At 48.3% G+C, this 21,668-nt stretch overlaps 1 protein-coding gene across 3 annotated transcripts in view; it reads left to right on the forward strand.

The window, feature by feature from the left end:
• The window catches only part of IGSF3 (immunoglobulin superfamily member 3), a 154,985-nt gene that overhangs the window by 111,347 nt on the left and 21,970 nt on the right, over positions 1 to 21,668 (forward strand). For all 3 annotated transcript variants that reach the window (XM_014599138.3, XM_019476284.2, XM_019476283.2), the window contains one exon: positions 105 to 509. In XM_014599138.3, coding sequence (XP_014454624.1) covers positions 105 to 509 — 405 coding nt within the window. The remainder of the gene's footprint in view (positions 1 to 104; positions 510 to 21,668) is intronic.

Raw genomic sequence — 21,668 nt, forward strand, 5'->3', positions numbered from 1 at the left:
ATTACTGCTCAGACCATTGCCTACTAACTGCTTTGTGCCAGGCCTCCTCTTTCAGAGCTTTGCCAATTCTCTAAAGCCTTCCTTTTGTTTGTCTTTTTCTTCAGAGGCTGGTTTTGCTGTCACAGCCATATCCCGCACTCCCGGGGTGACCTACAATGAGTCATTTGACCTACAGTGCATCATCAAACCACACTACCCATCCTGGGTCCCTGTCTCAGTGACATGGCGGTTCCAGCCAGCGGGCAGCACAGAATTCCACGACCTGGTCACCTTCACTCGGGATGGCGGGGTCCAGTGGGGAGAGAGATACATGGGCTTCCGGACCCGCACTGCCATCGAGAAAGCAGAGTCTAGCAATAACGTGCGCCTCAGCATTAGCCGTGCCAGCGACACAGAGGCAGGGAAATACCAGTGCGTGGCTGAACTGTGGCGGAAGAACTACAACAGCAGTTGGACACGACTGGCTGACAGAATCTCTAACCTTCTAGAGATCAGAGTCCTGCGGCCAGGTAAGTGCCTTGGTGCTGCATCCTGCGGGTGGTGCCGGGAATCTAACATCCAGCACTTTCATCTTTCAAGCCAAGCCAAGTTACTGTTGGCCTGGATCCATCTGCATTATGGATGTTTCCTCTGGGTGGAGGATGGCATTTATATTGTCTTGTCTGTCATCTGTCTTGCAAGGAAAAGATACTCAAAACCTGTACAACACTAATGTAAGTGGCAGATACTTTGCTCTTCCTGGTAGGCTTGTGAGTGGAACAAATGGAGCTCTGAAGGCAGTTGACATTTGCTGGTAAGAGCTGTATCTAGTACAACGGTAGCAGGAGGCTGTGGGCCAGGACGTCAGTGGGTTGGGCATGACAATGTAAAGGGATGATATGGAGAGCCTGGGCCTGTGCTGCTTCTGGCTTTTCACTGTACATTAAGAATTCATGAAAGTAAAAGGACTAAATTCACTTTCTGGCTAAAATTCCCAAAGGGAAGAGATGAAACCCCCTGAAAACATGCTTGTGGCTCCAGAAAAGTCCTTTGGCAAGTATGTAAAAGGACAGGTATGACTAGGCAGAAGGCCAGCAAGAACTACTAACATTGCTGTCTCCTTATTTACACTTAAGGAAAAAGCCATCTCTGATCTGCAAATTGCTCACATTGCTATTCCTACTTCTCAGGTACACATCCTCCCACCTTTTATTCCCCAACTGTTGCATCTCTTCCTGTACCTTAGTCCAGCACACCCCTGCTCCTGGATCTTGCCACCACTGCTACTAACTGTCAAGTTATCATAGCACTGCACACACTCTCTGTTGCAAGCCCTCACATCTCTGTGAGTAATGCTCTTTCTGTTAATGTGTTGCCTCTGTATCTTTGCAAAAGGTTTCCAGAAGTGGGTTTGGGATACCCACCCTCTGAGTGTTAAACTGCTGGACACTCAGTTGGAAGTGCTGATTTTCAGAAATGCAAGGTACCCACATTCAGGAAGTCAGACTTTTTTGAGTTGGACCCCTGCACTCCTTTTGTTGCTAGTCACTTCTGAAAAGTTTGGCTCATGTTGGGCTTTTAGGGCATCAATACACGTGCAGCAAGGCTGCTCCAATGCACTGTAATTACAGCACGTCAGAGCAGACTCAGTCGCATCTGCTAGAGCACGGTAATTACTGCACTCCAGCAGACTCCAGCATCATGTGTATCAGCATCCTTGTGCTGAAAAATGGCAGCAGGGGTGCTTTAACTAAAGCTTGTTTGATGACCTTTAGTTAAAATGCCCCCACCACCATTTTTCAGCACAGGGATGCTGATACACGTGAGACTTTCAGAGCCGAGACATTTTCCAAGAGCCACTCTAATTAAAGTGCCCTCCCTCCTGGAGCACATGTATAAACACCCTATACGTTTCTTCAGTGCTTTCACACTTCCTTTCACATTCCTTCTGAGGTGAGACTCCTTACTAGTGCTTTTTTCCCCTCCCTTTATCCCCATCTGGAGTGTTGCTCCTTTGGAAGAACTGGGTGACAACCTATAGCCTGAGACTGCAGCAATCCATCCACAATTATCTGCCCCAGTTTCCCTGCTTCTTCCCACCTTTCCCCCTACCCCCTGTAATCCTTTCATTCTGAACTGAGCTCTTTGCTGTTTTCCTGCCCTCTGATAAGTGTCCAATTATCTGGGGTGCTCCTAAGATTGGGTTGGTGATATTCATCATAGATGATTTCCCTGCAGAATGGGCTTGATAATAGATGGTTGCCAAAATAGATTCATAGATTCATAGATGCTAGGGTCGGAAGGGACCTCAATAGATCATCGAGTCCAACCCCCTGCATAGGCAGGAAAGAGTGCTGGGTCTAGATGACCCCAGCTAGATGCTTATCTAACCTCCTCTTGAAGACCCCCAGGGTAGAGGAGAGCACCACCTCCCTTGGGAGCCCATTCCAGACCATGGCCACTCTAACTCATGGTCCTAAGCGAGGGGCACGACAAGTCTCTCACTGAGGTTGTAGAGAGGCAGCAGCAAGGCGCCAGACTTCCATGCGTAGATCCTGAGGTGGTGCAGAGTCACTTGGAAGAACTGGATGCCTTTAAGTCGGCAGGCCCGGATGGGCTCCATCCGAGGGTGCTGAAGGCACTGGCCGACGTCATTGCAGAGCCACTGGCGGGAATATTCGAATGCTCATGGTGCACAGGCCAAGTCCCGGAGGACTGGAAAAGGGCTAACGTGGTCCCCATTTTCAAAAAGGGGAGGAAGGAGGACCCGGGCAACTATAGGCCGATCAGTCTCACCTCCATCCTTGGTAAAGTATTTGAAAAAATTATCAAGGCTCACATTTGTGAGAGCCCGGCAGGACAAATTATGCTGAGGGGAAACCAGCATGGGTTTGTGGCGAGCAGATCGTGCCTGACCAACCTAGTCTCTTTCTATGACCAGGTTACGAAACGCCTGGACACAGGAGGAGGGGTGGATGTCGTATACCTGGACTTCAGGAAGGCCTTCGATACGGTATCCCACCCCTTACTGGTGAACAAATTAAGAGGCTGTGATGTGGATGACTGCACAGTCCGGTGGGTGGCGAATTGGCTAGAGGGTCGCACCCAAAGAGTCGTGGTAGATGGGTCGGTCTCGACCTGGAAGGGTGTGGGCAGTGGGGTCCCGCAGGGTTCGGTCCTTGGACCGATACTCTTTAATGTCTTCATCAGCGACTTGGACGTGGGAGTGAAATGTACTCTGTGCAAGTTTGCAGATGACACAAAGCTATGGGGAGAAGTGGACACGCCGGAGGGCAGGGAACAGCTGCAGGCAGACCTGGATAGGCTGGACAAGTGGGCAGAAAACAACAGGATGCAGTTCAACAAGGAGAAATGCAAAGTGCTGCACCTAGGGAGGAAAAATGTCCAGCACACCTACAGCCTAGGGAATGACCTGCTGGGTGGCACAGAGGTGGAAAGGGATCTTGGAGTCCTAGTGGACTCCAAGATGAACATGAGCCGGCAGTGTGACGAAGCCATCAGAAAAGCCAATGGCACTTTATCGTGCATCAGCAGATGCATGACAAATAGGTCCAGGGAGGTGATACTTCCCCTCTATAGGGCGTTGGTCAGACCGCAGTTGGAGTACTGCGTGCAGTTCTGGGCGCCACACTTCAAGAAGGATGCGGATAACCTGGAGAGGGTACAGCGAAGGGCAACTCGTATGGTCAAGGGCCTGCAGACCAAGCCCTACGAGGAGAGACTAGAGAAACTGGACCTTTTCAGCCTCCGCAAGAGAAGGTTGAGAGGCGACCTTGTGGCTGCCTATAAGTTCATCACGGGGGCACAGAAGGGAATTGGTGAGGATTTATTCACCAAGGCGCCCCCGGGGGTTACAAGAAACAATGGCCACAAGCTAGCAGAGAGCAGATTTAGACTGGACATTAGGAAGAACTTCTTCACAGTTCGAGTGGCCAAGGTCTGGAACGGGCTCCCAAGGGAGGTGGTGCTCTCCCCTACCCTGGGGGTCTTCAAGAGGAGGTTAGACGAGTATCTAGCTGGGGTCATTTAGACCCAGCACTCTTTCCTGCTTATGCAGGGGGTCGGACTTGATGATCTATTGAGGTCCCTTCCGACCCTAACATCTATGAATCTATGAACTGTGAAGAAGTTCTTCCTAATGTCTAGTCTAAATCTGCTCTCTGCTAGCTTGTGGCCATTATTTCTTGTAACCCCCGGGGGCGCCTTGGTGAATAAAACCTCACCAATTCCCTTCTGTGCCCCCATGATGAACTTATAGGCAGCCACAAGGTCACCTCTCAACCTTCTCTTGCGGAGGCTGAAGAGGTCCAGGTGCCCCAGTCTCTCCTCATAGGGCTTGGCCTGCAAGCCCTTAACCATACAAGTGGCCCTTCTCTGGACCCTCTCCAGGTTATCCACATCCCTCTTGAAGTGTGGCGCCCAAAACTGCACGCGGTATTCCAACTGCAGTCTGACCAGCGCCCGATAGAGGGGAAGTATCACCTCCTTGGATCTGTTCATCATGCATCTGCTGATGCACGATAAAGTGCCATTAGCTTTTCTGATGGCTTCGTCACACTGCCGACTCATGTTCATCTTGGAGTCCACTAGGGCTCCAAGATCTCTTTCCACTTCCGTTCCCCCCAGCAGGTCATTTCCTAGGTAGTAGGTGTGCTGGACATTTTTCCTCCCTAGGTGCAGCACTTTGCATTTCTCCTTGTTGAATTGCATTCTATTGTTTTCCGCCCACATGTCCAACCTGTCCAGGTCTGCTTGTAGTTGTTCCCTGCCCTCCGGTGTGTCCACTTCTCCCCACAGTTTTGTGTCATCCACAAACTTGGACAGAGTACACTTCGCTCCCTCGTCCAAGTCGCTGATGAAGATATTGAAGAGTATCGGTCCAAGAACCGAGCCCTGCGGGACCCCACTGCCCACACCCTTCCAGGTCGATACCGACCCATCCACTATGACTCTCTGGGTGTGACCCTCTAGCCAAATCGCCACCCACCGGACCGTGTAGTCATCCAAGTCACAGCCTCTTAACTTGTTCACCAGTATGGTGCGGGATACCGTATCGAAGGCCTTCCTGAAATCTAAGTATACGACATCAACCCCTACTCCTGCGTCCAGGCATTTTGTAACCTGGTCATAAAAAGAGACTAGATTAATCAGGCATGATCTACCTGCTACGAACCCATGCTGGTTCCCCCTCAGCATAATTTGTCCTGCCGGGCTCTCGCAAATGTGAGCCTTGATTATTTTTTCGAAGACTTTGCCTAGGATGGAGGTGAGACTGACTGGCCTATAGTTGCCTGGGTCCTCCTTCCTCCCCTTCTTGAAAATGGGGACCACATTGGCCCTTTTCCAGTCCTCCAGGACCTGGCCCGTGTGCCACGAGCATTCAAATATTCCCACCAGTGGCTGTGCAATGATGTCGGCCAGTGCCTTCAGTACCCTCGGATGGAGCTCATCCAGGCCTGCCAACTTAAAGGCATCCAGTTCCTCCAAGTGACTCTGCACCGTCTCAGGGTCTACGCATGGCAGTCTGGTGCCTTGCTGCTGCCTCTCTACAATCCCAGTGAGAGCCTTGTCCTGCCCCTCACTTAGGAACACTGAGGCAAAGAACTCATTGAGGAGTTTAGCCTTGTCCCCCTGTCCATCACCAATTGCTTCTGCCCATTTAGTAGGGGTCCTATTCCACCCTGGGCCTTCCTTTTCCTCCCTAAATATCTAAAAAACAATTTTTTGTTATCCTTTACTTGGGATGCCATCCTCAGCTCCATAGTAGCTTTGGCCTGTCTAACTGCCTCCCTACAAGTGCGAGCAGAGGAGGTATACTCCTCTTTGGTAATCTCTCCCCGTTTCCACTTTTTATATGCTCCCCTTTTAGTCTGCAGGCTGCCCTGGATTTCTCTGGTCAGCCAAGGAAGCCTCCTGGCTCCTTTCCCTCTTTTTCCTCGCATCGGGATCGTCTTCCTCCGTGCCCGAAGGATCGTTTCCTTAAGGCACAGCCACCCTTCCTGGGCTCCCATCACTTCAAAACTCCTACTCTGCAGTGTGTCCTTGACTAATCACCTGAGTTCATTGAAATCAGCTTTCCTAAAGTCTAGCACTTTCACCCTACTAGTTACCTAGTATAATACCCTTCTCTGTAATTCAGCTGTAGATGTAAGAGAAGACCAGCTAATGCCTTCCGGGAAGAGAATCCCTCTGTCAGAGTAAAGGGTGGGGCAATTCAAAGGCCATTTGGAGGCTTGCATGCCAGAGCATCCTCCTTTTCCTCAACACAAGGCACCATTAACAGTTGTATGAGAGGTGTGTCTGTGACTTGTGTCCCACCCTTCCTCTTAACCTACAGGAGCCCTGAACTCTTCTTGGCCAGCTGCCTCTATACAAGCCTTAACTTTTCCTCTGATGATGAGCCTTTGTGGCTTGGCAGCCCTTTTAGGAGATGGAGGGTGTGTCCCTTCTCTATTTCCACTCTCTCTGAGCTTCCAGTGATAGTTTTGTGCTCTCTTGCATTTCATTTCCCTGCCCTAGGCAACCTCTCAGACACGATGCACAGAAATTCTCCTTAAACGCTGCCTGGAGCAGTCCTGTCTTGTGCTATGATTCCATTAGCTGGTTGGGTGATCTCTGTAGAAACCTAAGGGCAGCAAGAACTGGTACAGGTGACACAGCAGTGGACCAGTATCACTGCCTGGTGGTAATGGGATTGCCAATGTTGATGAATGGTCTGGCATTTCCCCTTTGTCATTCAGGCAGGTTAAGACACTCGATGCCTCCAGTAAAAGAGATCAAAGGGGCCTAGCTGTGTAACAGAATCTGTTGCTTTTCACTTTTTAGTTCAAATCCAATCTGGATCTGTTAGACAGGGCCCTGGCCTCGAATGACCCAGTACAGATCCAATAAGGCAGTTCCAGTGTCCTGACCGTGTTGCTAGTACTCCCAATTCTCAAAGACTTCTTTTGTTTCCTGTTTGCTGAGTGCATTATACTGAGGATGGGAAAGAACAATAGAGCTAAGACCCAATTCATATCAGCCCCTTCCTCAAAGCCAACATGTGGCTTAACTGTTGGCTCTGGAGCTCTGTCAGAACTTAAAGTAAGACCTGAATGCATGCAGTGGACTTTATTTCCAACTCTACCTTTGTTTGGACATGTCCTATTGCCACTGCATCTTGCCTGCTGTTGAAACAAGGGCTCTCTCCCCCAGAGGCACAGCCTGTGAGCTGCTTGCTCTCTGTCTCTCTCCATTCTCGGTCACCATCTTTTCCTTTTCACACTCATAGCCAAGGGATGACTCTAGCTCCTTGCAGCTGGGAAGGTGATGCTGGGTAACCCCCCCAAACAGCATTGCCATGCTGTCCAGCAGATCAGATGCATCCCTAGGGAGCCCATGCCCAGAACTTCTGTTGCACCTGAATCCCTCCAGGTGGAGCAGAGTAGGGTTCTGAGGTTCTTCTTGAACTCCAACTATGTTCCTACTATCTGACAACATTTCACGCTGGACTGATCTCTTGGCTCAGTCAGAAATGCTGGGTCAGTTTGCATGAGATGCGGAAAACCCTCCCCTGCACTGCTTCCTACAGCTCTGAAGGTGAAGTTTGTCCAGACCTGGTTTTCTGCTTGCAGGAGTAGGAGAGACAAGTGGGTAAAATTAGAGGCGAGTGCTGTAGGTCTGAGGTGGGGTGAGGTGAGGCGAGACTCTGGCTAGATGCAAGGAGATCTTCTTCTGTTCCCATTGTCTTGTTGACTTTCTCTTCCTGCCAAATGGGTTTTTTTGAGTCATGGGCTGTTGAGGAGTGCCACATTTCTGAGCAGCTTGCAGATGTGATGTGTTTGCAAGTGTTAGGCAAGGACAGCAGACCTTCTCTGGGAGTCGAGCACATGAGGGGTGGCTGTGCTGCAGACTGTACAGATGAGGACATTTGAATGCGATTCTTGGCATGAAGGTTTACAGTAGCTTGATGTCAGTGTTGGCATTTTCACAGGCCTGGGTGCATAACTGCACCTACGTTTCTTCTGCAGCTCATGGATGAGGTGTTTTGTAAGAACCTAAGCATCAAGAAGTGTTTCATAGTACAGATTCATAAAAAAATCCAGATTTTCCCACAGCTTGTGGATTTATAGAATCATAGAAAAGTAGAGCTGGAAGAGACCTCTGGAGGTCATCTAGTCCAACCCCCTACCTGGAACAGGATCATTCCTATCCAGACCATCCCATACAAATCTTGTCTTACCTGTTTATAAAACTATGCACTCAACCCTGCCACAGGTAATGCACTCAAGAGATCCAAGGAAGAGGGAAGGGCCCCCTTTCCCCCCTGCTACAGAGGAAAGCACAACCCCCCACCGTCTGCATCAATATGACCATGGGTTAAATTCCTTCCTGATTCCAAATGTGACAAACAGTCTGACCCTGAGCAGAGGTGCAAGATCGTCTAGCATGAGCCTCCAGGCTTAAGTTCCAGCAGGAGCATTTGCACACTCTAGTCAAGAGTGTGCAAACTGGGGGGCACGTTGCAGCCAAGCCCCAATGCTTCTGAGGAAGCCAAAAGAAGAATAATTTAAAAACCCTGATATACCTGGCAGCAGAAAGGTTGGGGGGGGGGGCAGGGGACTGTATGCTACAGACCCCTAGTTTAGGTGAAAAGCAGAAATACACACTGCTATCAATCCATCTGCAGTTGACAGACTGACCTCACAATGAAAGTGATGATAGAGCACTATTGCTGGGGCAAGCTGAATGCAGAGGTCACAAGAATCCAAAATCATTAATGGTCTCCCTTTACTCCTGACATCTGCACATGCCCTTCACACCGCTTTACTGGGGACAGAGGCTTTGATAAGTGTGGGCCATTAGCTGCTAGTAAAGGTACAACAGCCTCTTCTTCCACAGATGGATGAATTGATTTTTCCCCTCCTTCCCCCCCACCCCATGTCATTCTTGTCTCTTGCCCTTCCCAGCCTCCTCTCCACCCCCAACTCCTGCAAATTCCTGTCTGCTTTTTCGTGACTAATCCTGTAGCAGGCACAGGAGGAAGAGCTGCAATCACCTCTGTAAATTTCCCCCCTTCTTGGGTTTTGACAGTAATGAACAGTGGAAAGGGAAGTGTGCGTGTGTGAAGGGGGTTGGGGGTATGATGATAACACAGCTGACTCCAGGAGTCCCAGGCTCCTTGCTGCTTTCCCGAGCCTGGCCCTGACAGATTGATTGACCTGGAAGCCATTGAGCAAACAAGACAGCCAGGCTCTTCATTAGAGCATTAATTAGCAACCAGGAGCTCTCTGGAGGCTGCTTCATAAAGTTTGGTTTATTAGGAGCTGTCAGGCTGAAACCATCAATGGGGAGGGGAGCCTGTTCTGGGCTACGTGAAAGAAGAGAGAAGCCAGCCCCTTAGTGTTACTTGGAGATCCAGCTCCTGCTGGTGAGCAGTGCTTCCTTTCTCATGGAGTCCTGGGACAGTGTAGGAATGAAGCGCTCTATCAATGTCGTAGCGCTAGGGATGGTCACCTTCACCATCACCACAGCCTGGCACCTTCAGGCAAGGCCAAAAAGAGAGGGAGAAACAGTAAGGGAGAAGGGTTGGAGCGTATCCCTGGTTGCAAGGGCTGCATTTGGGGCTCCTTCCCCTTCTCTCTAAGAAGGCAGGGCAGAGACAGCTCGTGCCACTGAGAGGCAGCTTTTGAGAAGTGATGGTGCTGACTTGCCACTTGGTGAAGTGGCAGAGGGCAGTGGTTGTGATAAGAGAAGTTGTTGAGATGCACCCCCTCTTCAGTCAGGAATCAATAAGCTGTAGTCATTACTGCGAAGCCGGTGCACAGATCCCCCCCCAGAAGCAGTCTAGGCACCACTTCCTTTCAGGGCTGGAGGCAGATCTGCCTGACTTCTCAACTCTGCAAACCTCAGCTGATAAATACTAAGTGAAGTGCAGAGTGGGGTGCAAGAAGGAACAACACGATCACTGCAGGAACACACTTCCACATGAGACACTCAGAGCCACGAGGGAATATTGTATTTAAGCCAATTGCCAGGGCACCTAAGCAGTGGGAGTTTTACTCCATAGCTACGTCCGCATGCTGTGGATTATTCATGATGGCTTTCCCAGTTGTGCTGTGCCTCTTCTCTGTGATCCTCCTGTTCCAGCAATGTTTTCTTTATGCTTGTGTAAGGGAGATATTACTTGCCACAGGCTCCCAGAAGGATACTTAGTTTTCTTGGCTTTCTTAGTTGGAGGTCCAAGCCTGGGGTAAGCTTTCAGAACAATATCCTAGACACTTGAACCAGGCCTGCTTGCTGCCCACAATACCTGACAGAAGGGTAAAGGAGGAAGCAAGGCTGGTGGTATGAATAGTGCCCCTCTCAGATCCAGGTAGGATGCCATTTTCCTTCTGCCATGGACTCTTATTTAAATCCTGCTGTGCATAGAGCTATCCCTTCCCCATTTTTAGCCCCTTTCTTCCAAAAAGCTGCATATAACATGGCTTGTGTGCAGTAGAGCACAGATTTGGCGGTGAGGGGGTTAAAGCAATCTGTGCGGCAACCTCCCCCTGCGTTCTGGAGGCCAGGACTTCACGCTGGGGAAAGGGGCTGATTAATGGCGACTGTAACAGTGCTACAGCCTTCTCTCTGCTGGAGGCTCAGAGACTTGCTCCTTTCCCTTAATCACTGAGCTCATAAAACCTCCTGCCCAGCCTCAGAGCTGTAGCTTCCCAATGACCTTCAACTCGTTTAAAAGCCAAAATACAGCAGCTCAGGTGCTTTGTGACCCAGGACTGCACCTTATTACAAACACTGGTATGGGAACAAATTTACTGCCCTTATAAGCAGAACAAAAGGGTGTTGTTTTTGGCAGAGGGTGTTGTGTTTTTTTTCCATGCCCCTCATTTCCTACCGCAAGTGCAGCCCTCCCAGCCTGTGATCCCTGGTGGACTTCTGCTCCCAGGCTGCTCACGCCATCTGGAGCTGCTTTCTTTTCCTGGCTTGCTCTCAGATTTAACTCTTCTCTCTGGGCTGAGGCTCCTAATGGCCTTTCCCTACCATGAGCCACCCAGTCCTGTTTTGCTGTATCCTAACCTGCTACCCCACACCCCAATACAGTCATTTTCTCAGCTGCACCTCTGGAACCCCTTCACGCCTCCTGCAGATGCATCCTGTGGGGTATGTGACAAGAGACTTCACTTTGCGCTTACAGGTAAGGGAACAAGTTCTGCCAGCAGATGCAGAAGTAAAGGTGGGGTGGCCAAGAAGCTGGTGCATAGGAGACAGGGTTTCTATACCTAACTCTGCCAGTGGCCATATGATTTTCAGTGCCTCCTTTTCCCCCCTCTGCAAAATGGACGTAACAGTATTTGCCTCGTGCAGATATGCCAGGGAAAATGCTGTGTAACAGCGAGGTATGACAGTATTCTGATTAGTAGTGACAATTTGCAGGGCTGCCACTGACTAGAGAAGGGACCTGGGAAATATGCACACAGACAAAATTTGACTTGAAAGTTTCTAATCTATTGGGAAGGGTCCAGGATATTTTTGTGCAGGGAAGCAAGTTTTTGGGGGTGGAGGAACCCCATGCTGTGTGACAGTGCTCCATGCCCTACTTGGCTTATGGCAGGAAGTCTAGTTCATCTGGTGCTTATTTGGACATCAATTAAGGATTTCTGCAGGGTTGGATTCTACCTCTTGATTCAGTGCTGCTCTCTTCCCTGCTCGTGTTGACTTTCCTTGCTGCTATTTAAACAACAGAGCAGGGGGTTGTCATTCATTTAGACTATTTCTCTGTTGCTCTCACTGCTATCTAATGAGTACTTTCTTCCCCTCTTCCTTGCAGGTTGTACTTAGAGAGCCAGAATCCTTTCCTCAGTTAGCCCCGCTTCTCACAGGCTTTGCGTGTTGAATTCTTCTAAGTTCATCTTGCATTTCTTCCTTCCATGCCCTTCATCCTCCTTCTTGCTCCCCCATTTATTCCCATGGCTTTTAGAAGGTTACACACTTAATGATATTTGACACTGTCCATCCTCAAAGGGTTTTTGTTTTTATTTGGTTTGTTTTTTTTCCCCACAAACATTAATCCTTGACACTCATCACCTGGTATAAGGTAAAGCTCACCCCTGTTTTTAAGACAGGCAAAGAGGTAGTGAGGTTGTGATATGTTAAAATGCCCCCCATGAAGGTAGTGGCAGTGGGAAATATACTCATTAGCCCTGAGTCTCAGGCTGTCTTTGTAAACCTGAAGTTACACGGCTGACTTGCCCCCTACCCATAATGTTATTGGGAAGAGCTCTCTCCCTTCTACATCTGCTCCCTGGTGTCTGCACTGTAGACCTCCCTCTGCTTTTCTATTTACTGTCTCACCTGGAATGTTCCCCACAGATAGGAACCATCACCACGGCTGCTCTTGTTCTTCACAGGCAAGCTGTGTGTATTTACCCTCTCCTGGAGGTCAGCGTCGAGCATCCAGACAGAACAATAACCCCACATGGGATGCTGTAAATCACCAGTGTATAGCTTCCCGGAGTATTGACTGAACTGATTTGGTTTGGTGGTCTCTCCTGGGCTTGCATGTGGGCAGTGCCTCAGGTGGCACTGAGTCCAGGTTGTATAAAAATAGGTACGTCAACTCAGGTTTCCATACCTGTTGGTGTAAATATGAATTTAGAAGCTTAATTTTAGACACCTCTCTCTTTTTTTATTCTCATCCTCCATTTTATTCAGTACAGCAAGACGGCTAATTCAGAGGACCCTTGCATGGTATTTCCTGGGTTTCCATTGGTTCCTTTCTGAGAAACCTATCGCGGGGAGGTGCATGCCTGTAGGTATATGTTACATGCTGGAGATGCCTCCATAAATGAGCTGCTGAGATAATAAAATGCGGGGAACTTGGATGGAAGCACAGGAGACCTTGCAGTCTCATCAAGGCTGAAGTGAGGATCTGCCTAGGTACCCAAAACTCCTCAGTTATTTGTGTAATGCTAAGGTGTTTTCTCACTACAGTAACAGCTTTTACTGTCAATCCAACTCAGCCAGGTGAAGCCACGTTAAAAGGCAGCTGCTGGAATTGCTTGCGTTTGCAAATCAAAGCGCAGTTATAGCAAGCAGCCAGTTACACGACTTAGAATCACAGTCTCATAGAAAACTAGAGCTGGAAGGGACCCCAGGAGGGCATCTAGTCCAACCCCCTGCTCAAAGCAGGACCAGCCCCAACTAGATCATCCCAGTCAAAGCTTTGTCTAGCCAGGTCTTAAAAACCTCCAAGGATGGAGAGTCCACCACCTCTCAAGGGAACCTGTTCCAGTGCTTCACCACCCTCCTAATGAGAAAATTCTTCCTAATATCCAACTTAAACCTCCCTTGCTGCAACTTGAGACCATCACTCCTTGTTCTGTCATCTGTCAGCACTGGGAACAATCTAGCCTAGCTCCATCTTCTTCAGAACCACTCTTCAGGTAATTAAAGGGCTGCCAATAAAGAAGAGGGAAAGTATGAGTCACCTGAATGTATGTGCACATGAAAGTGTTTGCGAGTGTACATGCACACTCAGGTGATGGGGCACCCTTTTGGATTCCCGTTAGGATTGTGGTTATCAAGGGAGACTCTCTCAAATGAAATCGGGGAGTTAGTTTGTTGGGGGGGGGCTCAGAGTCAGAGAAGTGGGGCTGGAAGGGACCTCCAGAGGTCATTTAATCCAACCCCCTGCCTGAGGCAGGATCATCTTTATCCAAACCATACCAAACAACCCATAATCTAAACTCTGCATAAGAATAGTGACAAACCTGTCACAACATAGACCTGACACCTTAACCTGCCACAAGTAAAGCAGGGGAACCACAACAACCAATGTTGTGCTTCTATAAAATGTTATCAATATGTGCTCAGGAGGTCCCAGGTAGAAGGCCATGCCCCCTGCTGCAGAGGAAGGCAAAAATGCCCATAATCTGTACCCATCTGACTATGGGGTAAAATTCTTTCCTGACCCCAAATATGGCGATCAGTCTGCCCCTGAGCATTGTGGCAAGACCGTCTAGCCAGGAACCTCCTAGTAGGAGCATTGGTAAACCCCAGGCAAAGTTCCCAGCCGGGGCTGTAGCCAATACCCAGTGCCTCCAGAAAGACTTAAAAACAAAAGGCAGGGGCAGAGGCAGATGCAAGGGCAACCAGCAAAACCCAGAAGTATGGGAAATACCCATGGTAGAACATAGGCATAGCTATGCCTAAACCATCCTTGACCAGTGGCTGTCCAACCCCTTCTTGAACACCTTCCCTAGACAGTTGATTCTACTGCCTCCCTTTTCTAACAGTGAAGAAGTTTTTCTGGATATCCAACCTAAACTTTGCTGCAACTTCAAGCCATTGGTCTGTGTCATCTTCTCTGCAGCAAGAGAGAAAAGGTGCTTTCCCTCTTCTTTATTGGCAGCCCTTTAAGTATTTGAAGGCTGCTATCATGTCCCTTCTTAAGCATCTTTTCTGCAAGGTGAACATGCCTAGCTCCTTCAGCCTAGTTCCTCATATGACTTCCTTTCCATGCCCTTAAATGGACCCTCTGGACCCTCTCTAACTTCCTGCCTCTGGACCCTCCCTAACGTCTCCATGTCCTTTTTAAAATGTGGAGCCTAGACCTGCACACAGTACTCCAGATGAAGCCTGACCAGTGCTGAGTAGATAGGTGCTATCACCTTCCGTGTCTTGCACCTAATGCTTGCTTGTCTTGATGCTCTGAGAGGGAGGGGGGAGTGCCACATGTGCACATGTTTTTAACTTGCCCTTTCCATAGATTTGAATTATTTTTTCAGTTGTGCCAGCACTGTATTTGAAGTCTTTTTAATGAGCCATTGATTAACTAGTTCAGTGTGCGATTTTTTTATCTTATTTTAATTCTCTGTCTGGTGCTTGATGCAGAGTCTCTCTTCCAGCTTTTCCATCTCCATATTTTAATTTACAAGTGATCAGTGAGCCGTATATTATTTTCTGACGGCAGATACAGCTTGTGCTGGCAATCTTTTCCCATGGCCTTTATATTAGAGTTATTTCAGGTTTTGATATGACGCGAAGGCTTCTGTTTTTAGCTTTGGATTTTTGGAGGTTTTTTGGTTTGTTTTTTTTTTAACTTTGTGTCAATTTCTCAAACTATTTTGTCCTCAACTTTTAATGTTTGGTGACTGCTTCCCTCCAGAAAAGTTCAGCTTCTGCTTTTCTAGGAACCTTCTGTTTTTCCAGACAGGATTGACTGAGGCATTCACCGATCAGAGAATGTGTAGCATCTCATCCAGTGCCGTGATCACTGCATTCTTGCCACTCTTTGCACTTGACCATTGGCCCCCTCTATACTGCCAGGCACATGTTGTCTTGGTTTTATAAAGGTGAAAAAACCCTTTCTAGCTCACCTTTTTCAGACCTCGTCAAGGCAAACAATAAAAGTTGTTTACTGTCCAATAGCTGTTTAGTGATCTCTGTGAAGTGCATGGAGGATGTCAGTCTGTTTCCCCACGGAATAGATGTCCACATCCTGTGTAAATGGAAAGCTGGTAGGCAGTTATCCACTGCACGCGCTTGTGTGTATATGTGTGTGCACATGTGTATCACATGCATAAGCTATAATCCACTGTGTAGCTTTGGGATCTATCTTGAACATAGGGCTGGGCAGCAGTTCTGCAGGATCCCTGGTGGGTTGGGGAGGATAGCAGGCTAGCCAAAAGTGAAGGCTGTTTCTGTCTTTTCGACTGCAAATTACTTTCAGTCACAACTGTAAAGGCAGCCCTCTCACCCCAATAGGTGAAGAGGAAGTCCTTCCATCACTCTTGAGGGCATCCTTCTGGACAAGCTATGAGTGGGCTCTGGAAGAAACTCCAGCAAACTCTCGTGGAGCGATGGCCCAAGCCATCATGGAACCAAGAAGTAGATCTGAGGTGTGGGATGCAGGGGATGGGTCTTGGAATATCAGTAATATGCCTGTCCCCAATATTGTGAGTGCTTTTCAAGGCCTCTGGAACTGAAAGAGGCCTTCACAGATAGTGCAAGGATTTTTGCTCTGGACTTTACTGGTTCTGCTGGAATTTTCAGGGTTATGATGGGTTTTGGGGAGAGAGAGAGTTATTTCACTTTGTGACAGTTCTGCAGCAAAGACCCGAGAGAGAGGACTTTTAACTAAAATTTCCCAAATGGTAGCATAATGTTTTGTATAATGGAAAACAGTTCATTTCTGAGAGACTAACAGTGCTTATGTCTGTATTTAATGGTGCAAAGCAGAGGTGTGGGTAGCTGGGGATCTGATCTTGTGGTAAGCCTGGTATGTACATATGTACTTAAGTATCTTACTTGTATGGCTACATTGGGCAGGCAGTAAGGTTTCCAGAGTGTATCGTCTGGTGGGGGCAAACTGTTTTAGGCATGTCAGTTGGTCTTGAGTGTCTCTCTCTCTCTCTCTTTCTCTCAAGTGAGTGGAGTACATTTGTCCGTCCTAGGATTGTTCCTGACAGGTCTGGGAGCATTCCAGCCATTCTGCCTTTGCGATTGCGAGTATTATATGTGCTGCATACGTGGGAGCACTGGTCCATTGTGGGGGATAAGCCTTGTGAGCATCCCGGTTAGAGGAAATATTAAAGCTTAATTGAATAACTGAGCTGCAGGGGAGATGGTCAACTCCAGTTGCTCCTACCAACCCAGGGCCATTGAGAGGGACAGCATGAAACCCACAAATGCAGCATCAGTGGGGGTAGGTGAAGACAGCCTGCCTATGGAATACCAATGCTGATTCTGTCAGTAGGGAGGGATGCATCTCCTGTGCAGCGCAGGGTGGTGGGTGCTAAACTCACCACCTCCACAGGGGAGAATGCTGCTAAGAGAATGGTTCTGAAACCAGCATTGCTGAAAGCCAGAATTGTTGGTCAAGCTACTTTCTACAGGGGTTCGGTCTCCTACAGGAGAGGTAGCAATGGAGTGATTCCCTGAAAGAGTTAATGCCACCTTACTTTTCCAAGGAGCTGCTCTCCCCAGTAATTCAATCATGTTGGCCTGTTTGCAGGCAATAATTCATTGTTATAGGAACACTACAGCAAAGTGACAAGTTAATAATGGCAGTAATAATAGCAGGCAGAGCCTAATGCTATTTCCCGTGCTCATGCTTTCATTGCACAAGCCATCCTCCCATGTTGGCTAATGCAATTTGTAGCAGTGCTAATCCAGTTTCTGCAGGAATTGTGTTCTATTAAAAGAGAATAACAGGAGCAGGAGCTGAGATACCATGTTCCCAGGATCTCGAGGGAGCTTGCCCTGGTATTGAAATCTCTGCCTTCGCTTCATTGTGATTTTTATTTGATGCTCAACCCTTGAAGAAGCTCCTTCTGAACTCTCAGCTCTTCCTTGCTCCCTCCTCCTTCCAACAGAACTGCTTCCTGTCCCCACCCTCTTCCACAAAGTGCCTCAACCTGCCCATGCCCTTCTGCTGCCAGACCCTTCATTTACCCTTTTCTGATCCCTGCTCATTTGTATTGCCGTGTCAGCTATCCCAGTGGATTTCCATCCTACCAACTAATCAGTCCATCTGCCTGTCTGCTGCCTGTTCTGAGGCAAGAACTATCTTTTACATACATGGCTCCCATTGCTACAGGATCTGACCTCCTGGACTTTTAGGCATCTCTGCTTGTCAGGTAGAGGAATCCTCCTTCCCAAAATGGGAGACAATGAGTGACCTGTCCAAGTCTGTAGCAGGACAGAGAATAGAACCAGGACTCTTGAGTCCCAAAATGCCCCCTGAATTGACTAGTTCACTGGAGGGAGGAGGATGACTAAATTAGGAAAGTGTGACTATGGCACTGTCTGCAGCATCAGCAAAGGAGGCAATGAGAGTTCTTCCAAGCCTTGGGCACAAGGACTCCTTGAGCCCCCGCAGATCTGGGAGCCCCCTTAGTGTGACTACTGTCTCACCTGCCTTGAATCTCAGTCTTTCCATGGGAGCAGTGCATCTCCAAGCCCATTCCTTCTCCCTGGGGTCTCTGGGAGGCAGTTCACAGCCCATGTGCTTCCCCAGCCCTCTTCATCAGCTTTGGGGCCCCACAGGCCATATGTCTGACTGTCACCCTTTGTGATGGGCTAGCTAGCACTCCCAGGAGAGACCTAGCTCCACAAACAATCCTATTTGTAATAATTTAATCATGAGCCCCTGGGGCATTAGAAACGTGAGTTTGTGCAATTGCATTTCTATTGGTGGCTCAACCTTGTATGAGCATGTACGGCACAATTTCCCTTTGTTTTTTGTTTTGTTTTTCCTCCACTTCTCTTCCCCTTTTCTCTCTCACATCAAAACAGCTAAATTCTGTCAGAGGCTTTAGAAACTAGGGCAATTGCTGGGGAAACCGTGTAATATTTCATAAGTTCTCTCCAGGAGAGACTGTTTGAAGGAGCACTCCCGAGAGGGTGAGAAGCTTCAAAGTGGGACAAGGCAGCCCTTGACTTCTTTCCTTCCCCTCCCCACATGGGTGAGAGACTTCCTGTGGGACTCCCTGGGCTGGCCTTGGTACTACAACACATTTCTTTTACCAATGCGCCCCTCATCCCCACCCCAGGACCATGCATATGTTTGCATTTCTTAGCTGAATTCCCCTCCAGTTTCTTTAAACGAGGATGCCTCTTTGTGGGTGTCTTCAGCACCACTAATTATCATGGTCCCTAAACTTTTGGAAGAAAAGCAGCCTCCTTCATACATGCAGCATGCCCTGATCGGGAATCTGCTATTAAGTTTTCTTAGCCTACAACAAAAGGTTCAAGGAAAAGGATGTAAGCAGGTTAATAAAGACTTCCCTGGTTTGTGACCTGCTTTTATCTGTGGGTCTTAAAGTGCTTTACCCAGGCAGGTGTGCTGTACCCCTGGTTTGAGGAATGGGAGTTAAGTGGTTAACTTAATGCAAAATTAGTAGAAAAGTTGTGAATTGAATCACCTCTCTCTGTAATCACTAGACTCCCTGCCTCCAGAAACTTACTTACCCTGGTATATTTGTGCCTGTATCAATTATGTAGTGGCTTCAGGTAAAGGAGTGATCCCCCCACCCCCAGTTCTGTGGTGTGAGCTTATGGTACATCTGCAGTCACACTACCTAGTGCTCTGATCTGGCTAGTTAACCAAGCTAAGCAGGCTCAGAGGTAGTCCTGTCACACTGAGAAGAGTTAGGCAGGTGTCTCAGGGCAAGGTGGCTTCCTGGTGAGTTGCCACTGAAGCAATGGCCTCAGATGGAATCAGTGAAAGGATGCTGGGTGCTAGACATCAGTCTCATGAACAAACCCCTCAGCCAAATGCTGCCCCTTTGTGTTTATACAAGTCCCTCTGGAATAGTTGTGACAAGAGTAGGCACGTTTGGCCTAGTGTCCTGGCCAAATTCCATCTATTTAACCTCCCTCAGCTCCTCTTGCAAGCTGAGTTGGATAAGGTTACTGCTGCGTGGTCCTATAGTGTTTCTTTATGCTGTTAGCCCTTACGTTAACTCCACACCAGAACCGAGTGGGAGCATATCTGATCAAACACAACTGCACTTAATTCACACATCACATGCTTTGCGTTGTTGTGCCAGCCAGTGGTGGTTATGCTAGCAGAATTGGATTTACCATGATACATGTAAAATGGTTTCCTTGCCAGTGTAACTGGTGCCCTGGAGTCATATATGCAACCAGGATTAGTGTGTGAGGGCATCTGTCCTCTTTCCTCATGCCCTCCAGGGAATTAGGAAACATTGCAGAGATTATTTGGTGTTTGCAGATAATGCATACAATGACACACACATCCCTACACTTGTTTTCCAAGCAGATGTTCTGGGGCCTATTACAAGAGCTTTGGTCTCTTGACAGCTTATCAGAGAGTGCCATGTGGTTGTCTCTTCCTAGCACACTCGTAACTGGTGCGGTTTCACAGTACGATGCAGCATAGCCCCAGGGAGACTGCCTCACCTTTGAATTTGAGATCCAAACCCTCTGTTGGCTTCCTATTCAGGCACATCACCCTCTGAAGGCAGGAGGGGGCCAGTATTTGAAGATTTCAGGGGTTAGCATGTGAAATGTACCCACAGCTTGCACCCACAGCTCACCTACTACACCAGCTGGAGCACAAGCTGGAGCCCATGCAACTTCAGTGACGCACAGAAATGGGGAAAGATGAACTGTAAAGTTTCATTGGAAACAACAAAAGCCCATTCTGTATTGAAATAGCCACTCCCCTACCTCCACATCTGAAAGAGCCAGAACTCCACAGTGCTCTGGACCATCACCTTCCAATCTACTCTGTCAGCTGTTGCAGAGCTGTGGCCATTAGAAAAGTATTTTGGGTACAAAAGGCACCCTGTGGATCTTGCCTTCTGTGCACCTGTGGCAGGTGCAATCCTTCAGTAACACCCTGTAGTGCTTTCTGTTTATGCTTACCAGAGAGCATAGGGGGGAGATGTCATATCCTGCATCAGAGATTGAACTGAGCTGTTGCTGTTGTCTGATACCAGAAACATGTGGAGGGAAGCGCTCAGCCTATGGTGTGTACAGCTTCTAGGTTTCTGGGACAAGAGCAGAGTTGGTGCTTTCCAAGGGCATGCCTAAACTAGGAAAACAGGTCATGTGAGATTAGATAACAAGTACGTCTTTGAACCCAGGTGTTTCCTAACCTAGAGGAGGCTTGGTGTGTGAGACATTGCAGGCTGCACATGCTCCATCAAAGACGAGTCCTTATCATTTCCGAATGCGTGCCAGGTGATCAAACTCTGAGCAGCTTTGGAAACTGTAGAGGCTGCAAGGATCGGATGGACTTGTGGGACAATGAGATGATGTGGTGATACAAACTTCTAAGCCTTGCCTATGCTCTTGCTGCCAAGGGTGAAGTTAAGCTCTTGGGCCTCTGATAATATAAGGGTCAGACTTTTGCCAGAATAGGCCGGGCCCTAGAAAAGGGACATGGTTGTGGAGCAGCAGGTACAATCATTGTGGTGTTTCCCAATGCTTGGTAGTGTCAGGGTACCCATGTGCATACCTGCCTATGGTCCAGGAGTGGAATAAGTCCTGCAGGCACTGCATATGCAGGACCCAGGTCTGTTACCCAGAAGTACTGGGTTTTAAAACATCCCGTGTCTGTCTACCCAATTGTTCTCATCTCCTTGAAATGCTGTAATATGGGAAGAAAATTGGGAGGGATTCTTAAACCTCTCTCTCCTCCTTTCCATGTTGCTAGATATAGCTACAGAATATATGCTCAGAGTATGTCTGTGTATAGACAAGAGTATAACCCCACTGTGCACACAGCATGGGTATATGGTGCATTTTAATAGATATAGGCTACTAACTTAACATATACAGTCACTATAGCAACTGAGGTTTCCTTAGCAACAGTTGCAGAAAATAATCCAGTACCAATTAAAAATAAACTGTTTGGCAAGGGGGGCACCGGGGGAGAAATAGAGCTACTGAGTATTGCCTTCCCTTTTTATTGTTTTTTTTTTTTTTATCCCAGGGAGTTGGAGGACTGGAGAAGGCTCAGAATAACCATTTTTTCCCCTGAAATGAATCAAAGCAGTGTAGTGGGTTTGAGTGCAACCTGTCTGGTGTCTCAGGCTGTTGCCCCAAAATGGGCAAGGGGCAGGGGAGGTGCAAGGGGGTTAGGAAGAACACAACAGTGTGAGCCTAAAGCTTCCTGTTAAGTTCAGGTCCCCAAAGAGCAAAACCAGGAGTTT

This window comes from Alligator mississippiensis, chromosome 1 (genome assembly GCF_030867095.1).
Source record: "Alligator mississippiensis isolate rAllMis1 chromosome 1, rAllMis1, whole genome shotgun sequence".
NCBI classification, from domain to species: Eukaryota; Metazoa; Chordata; order Crocodylia; family Alligatoridae; genus Alligator; species Alligator mississippiensis.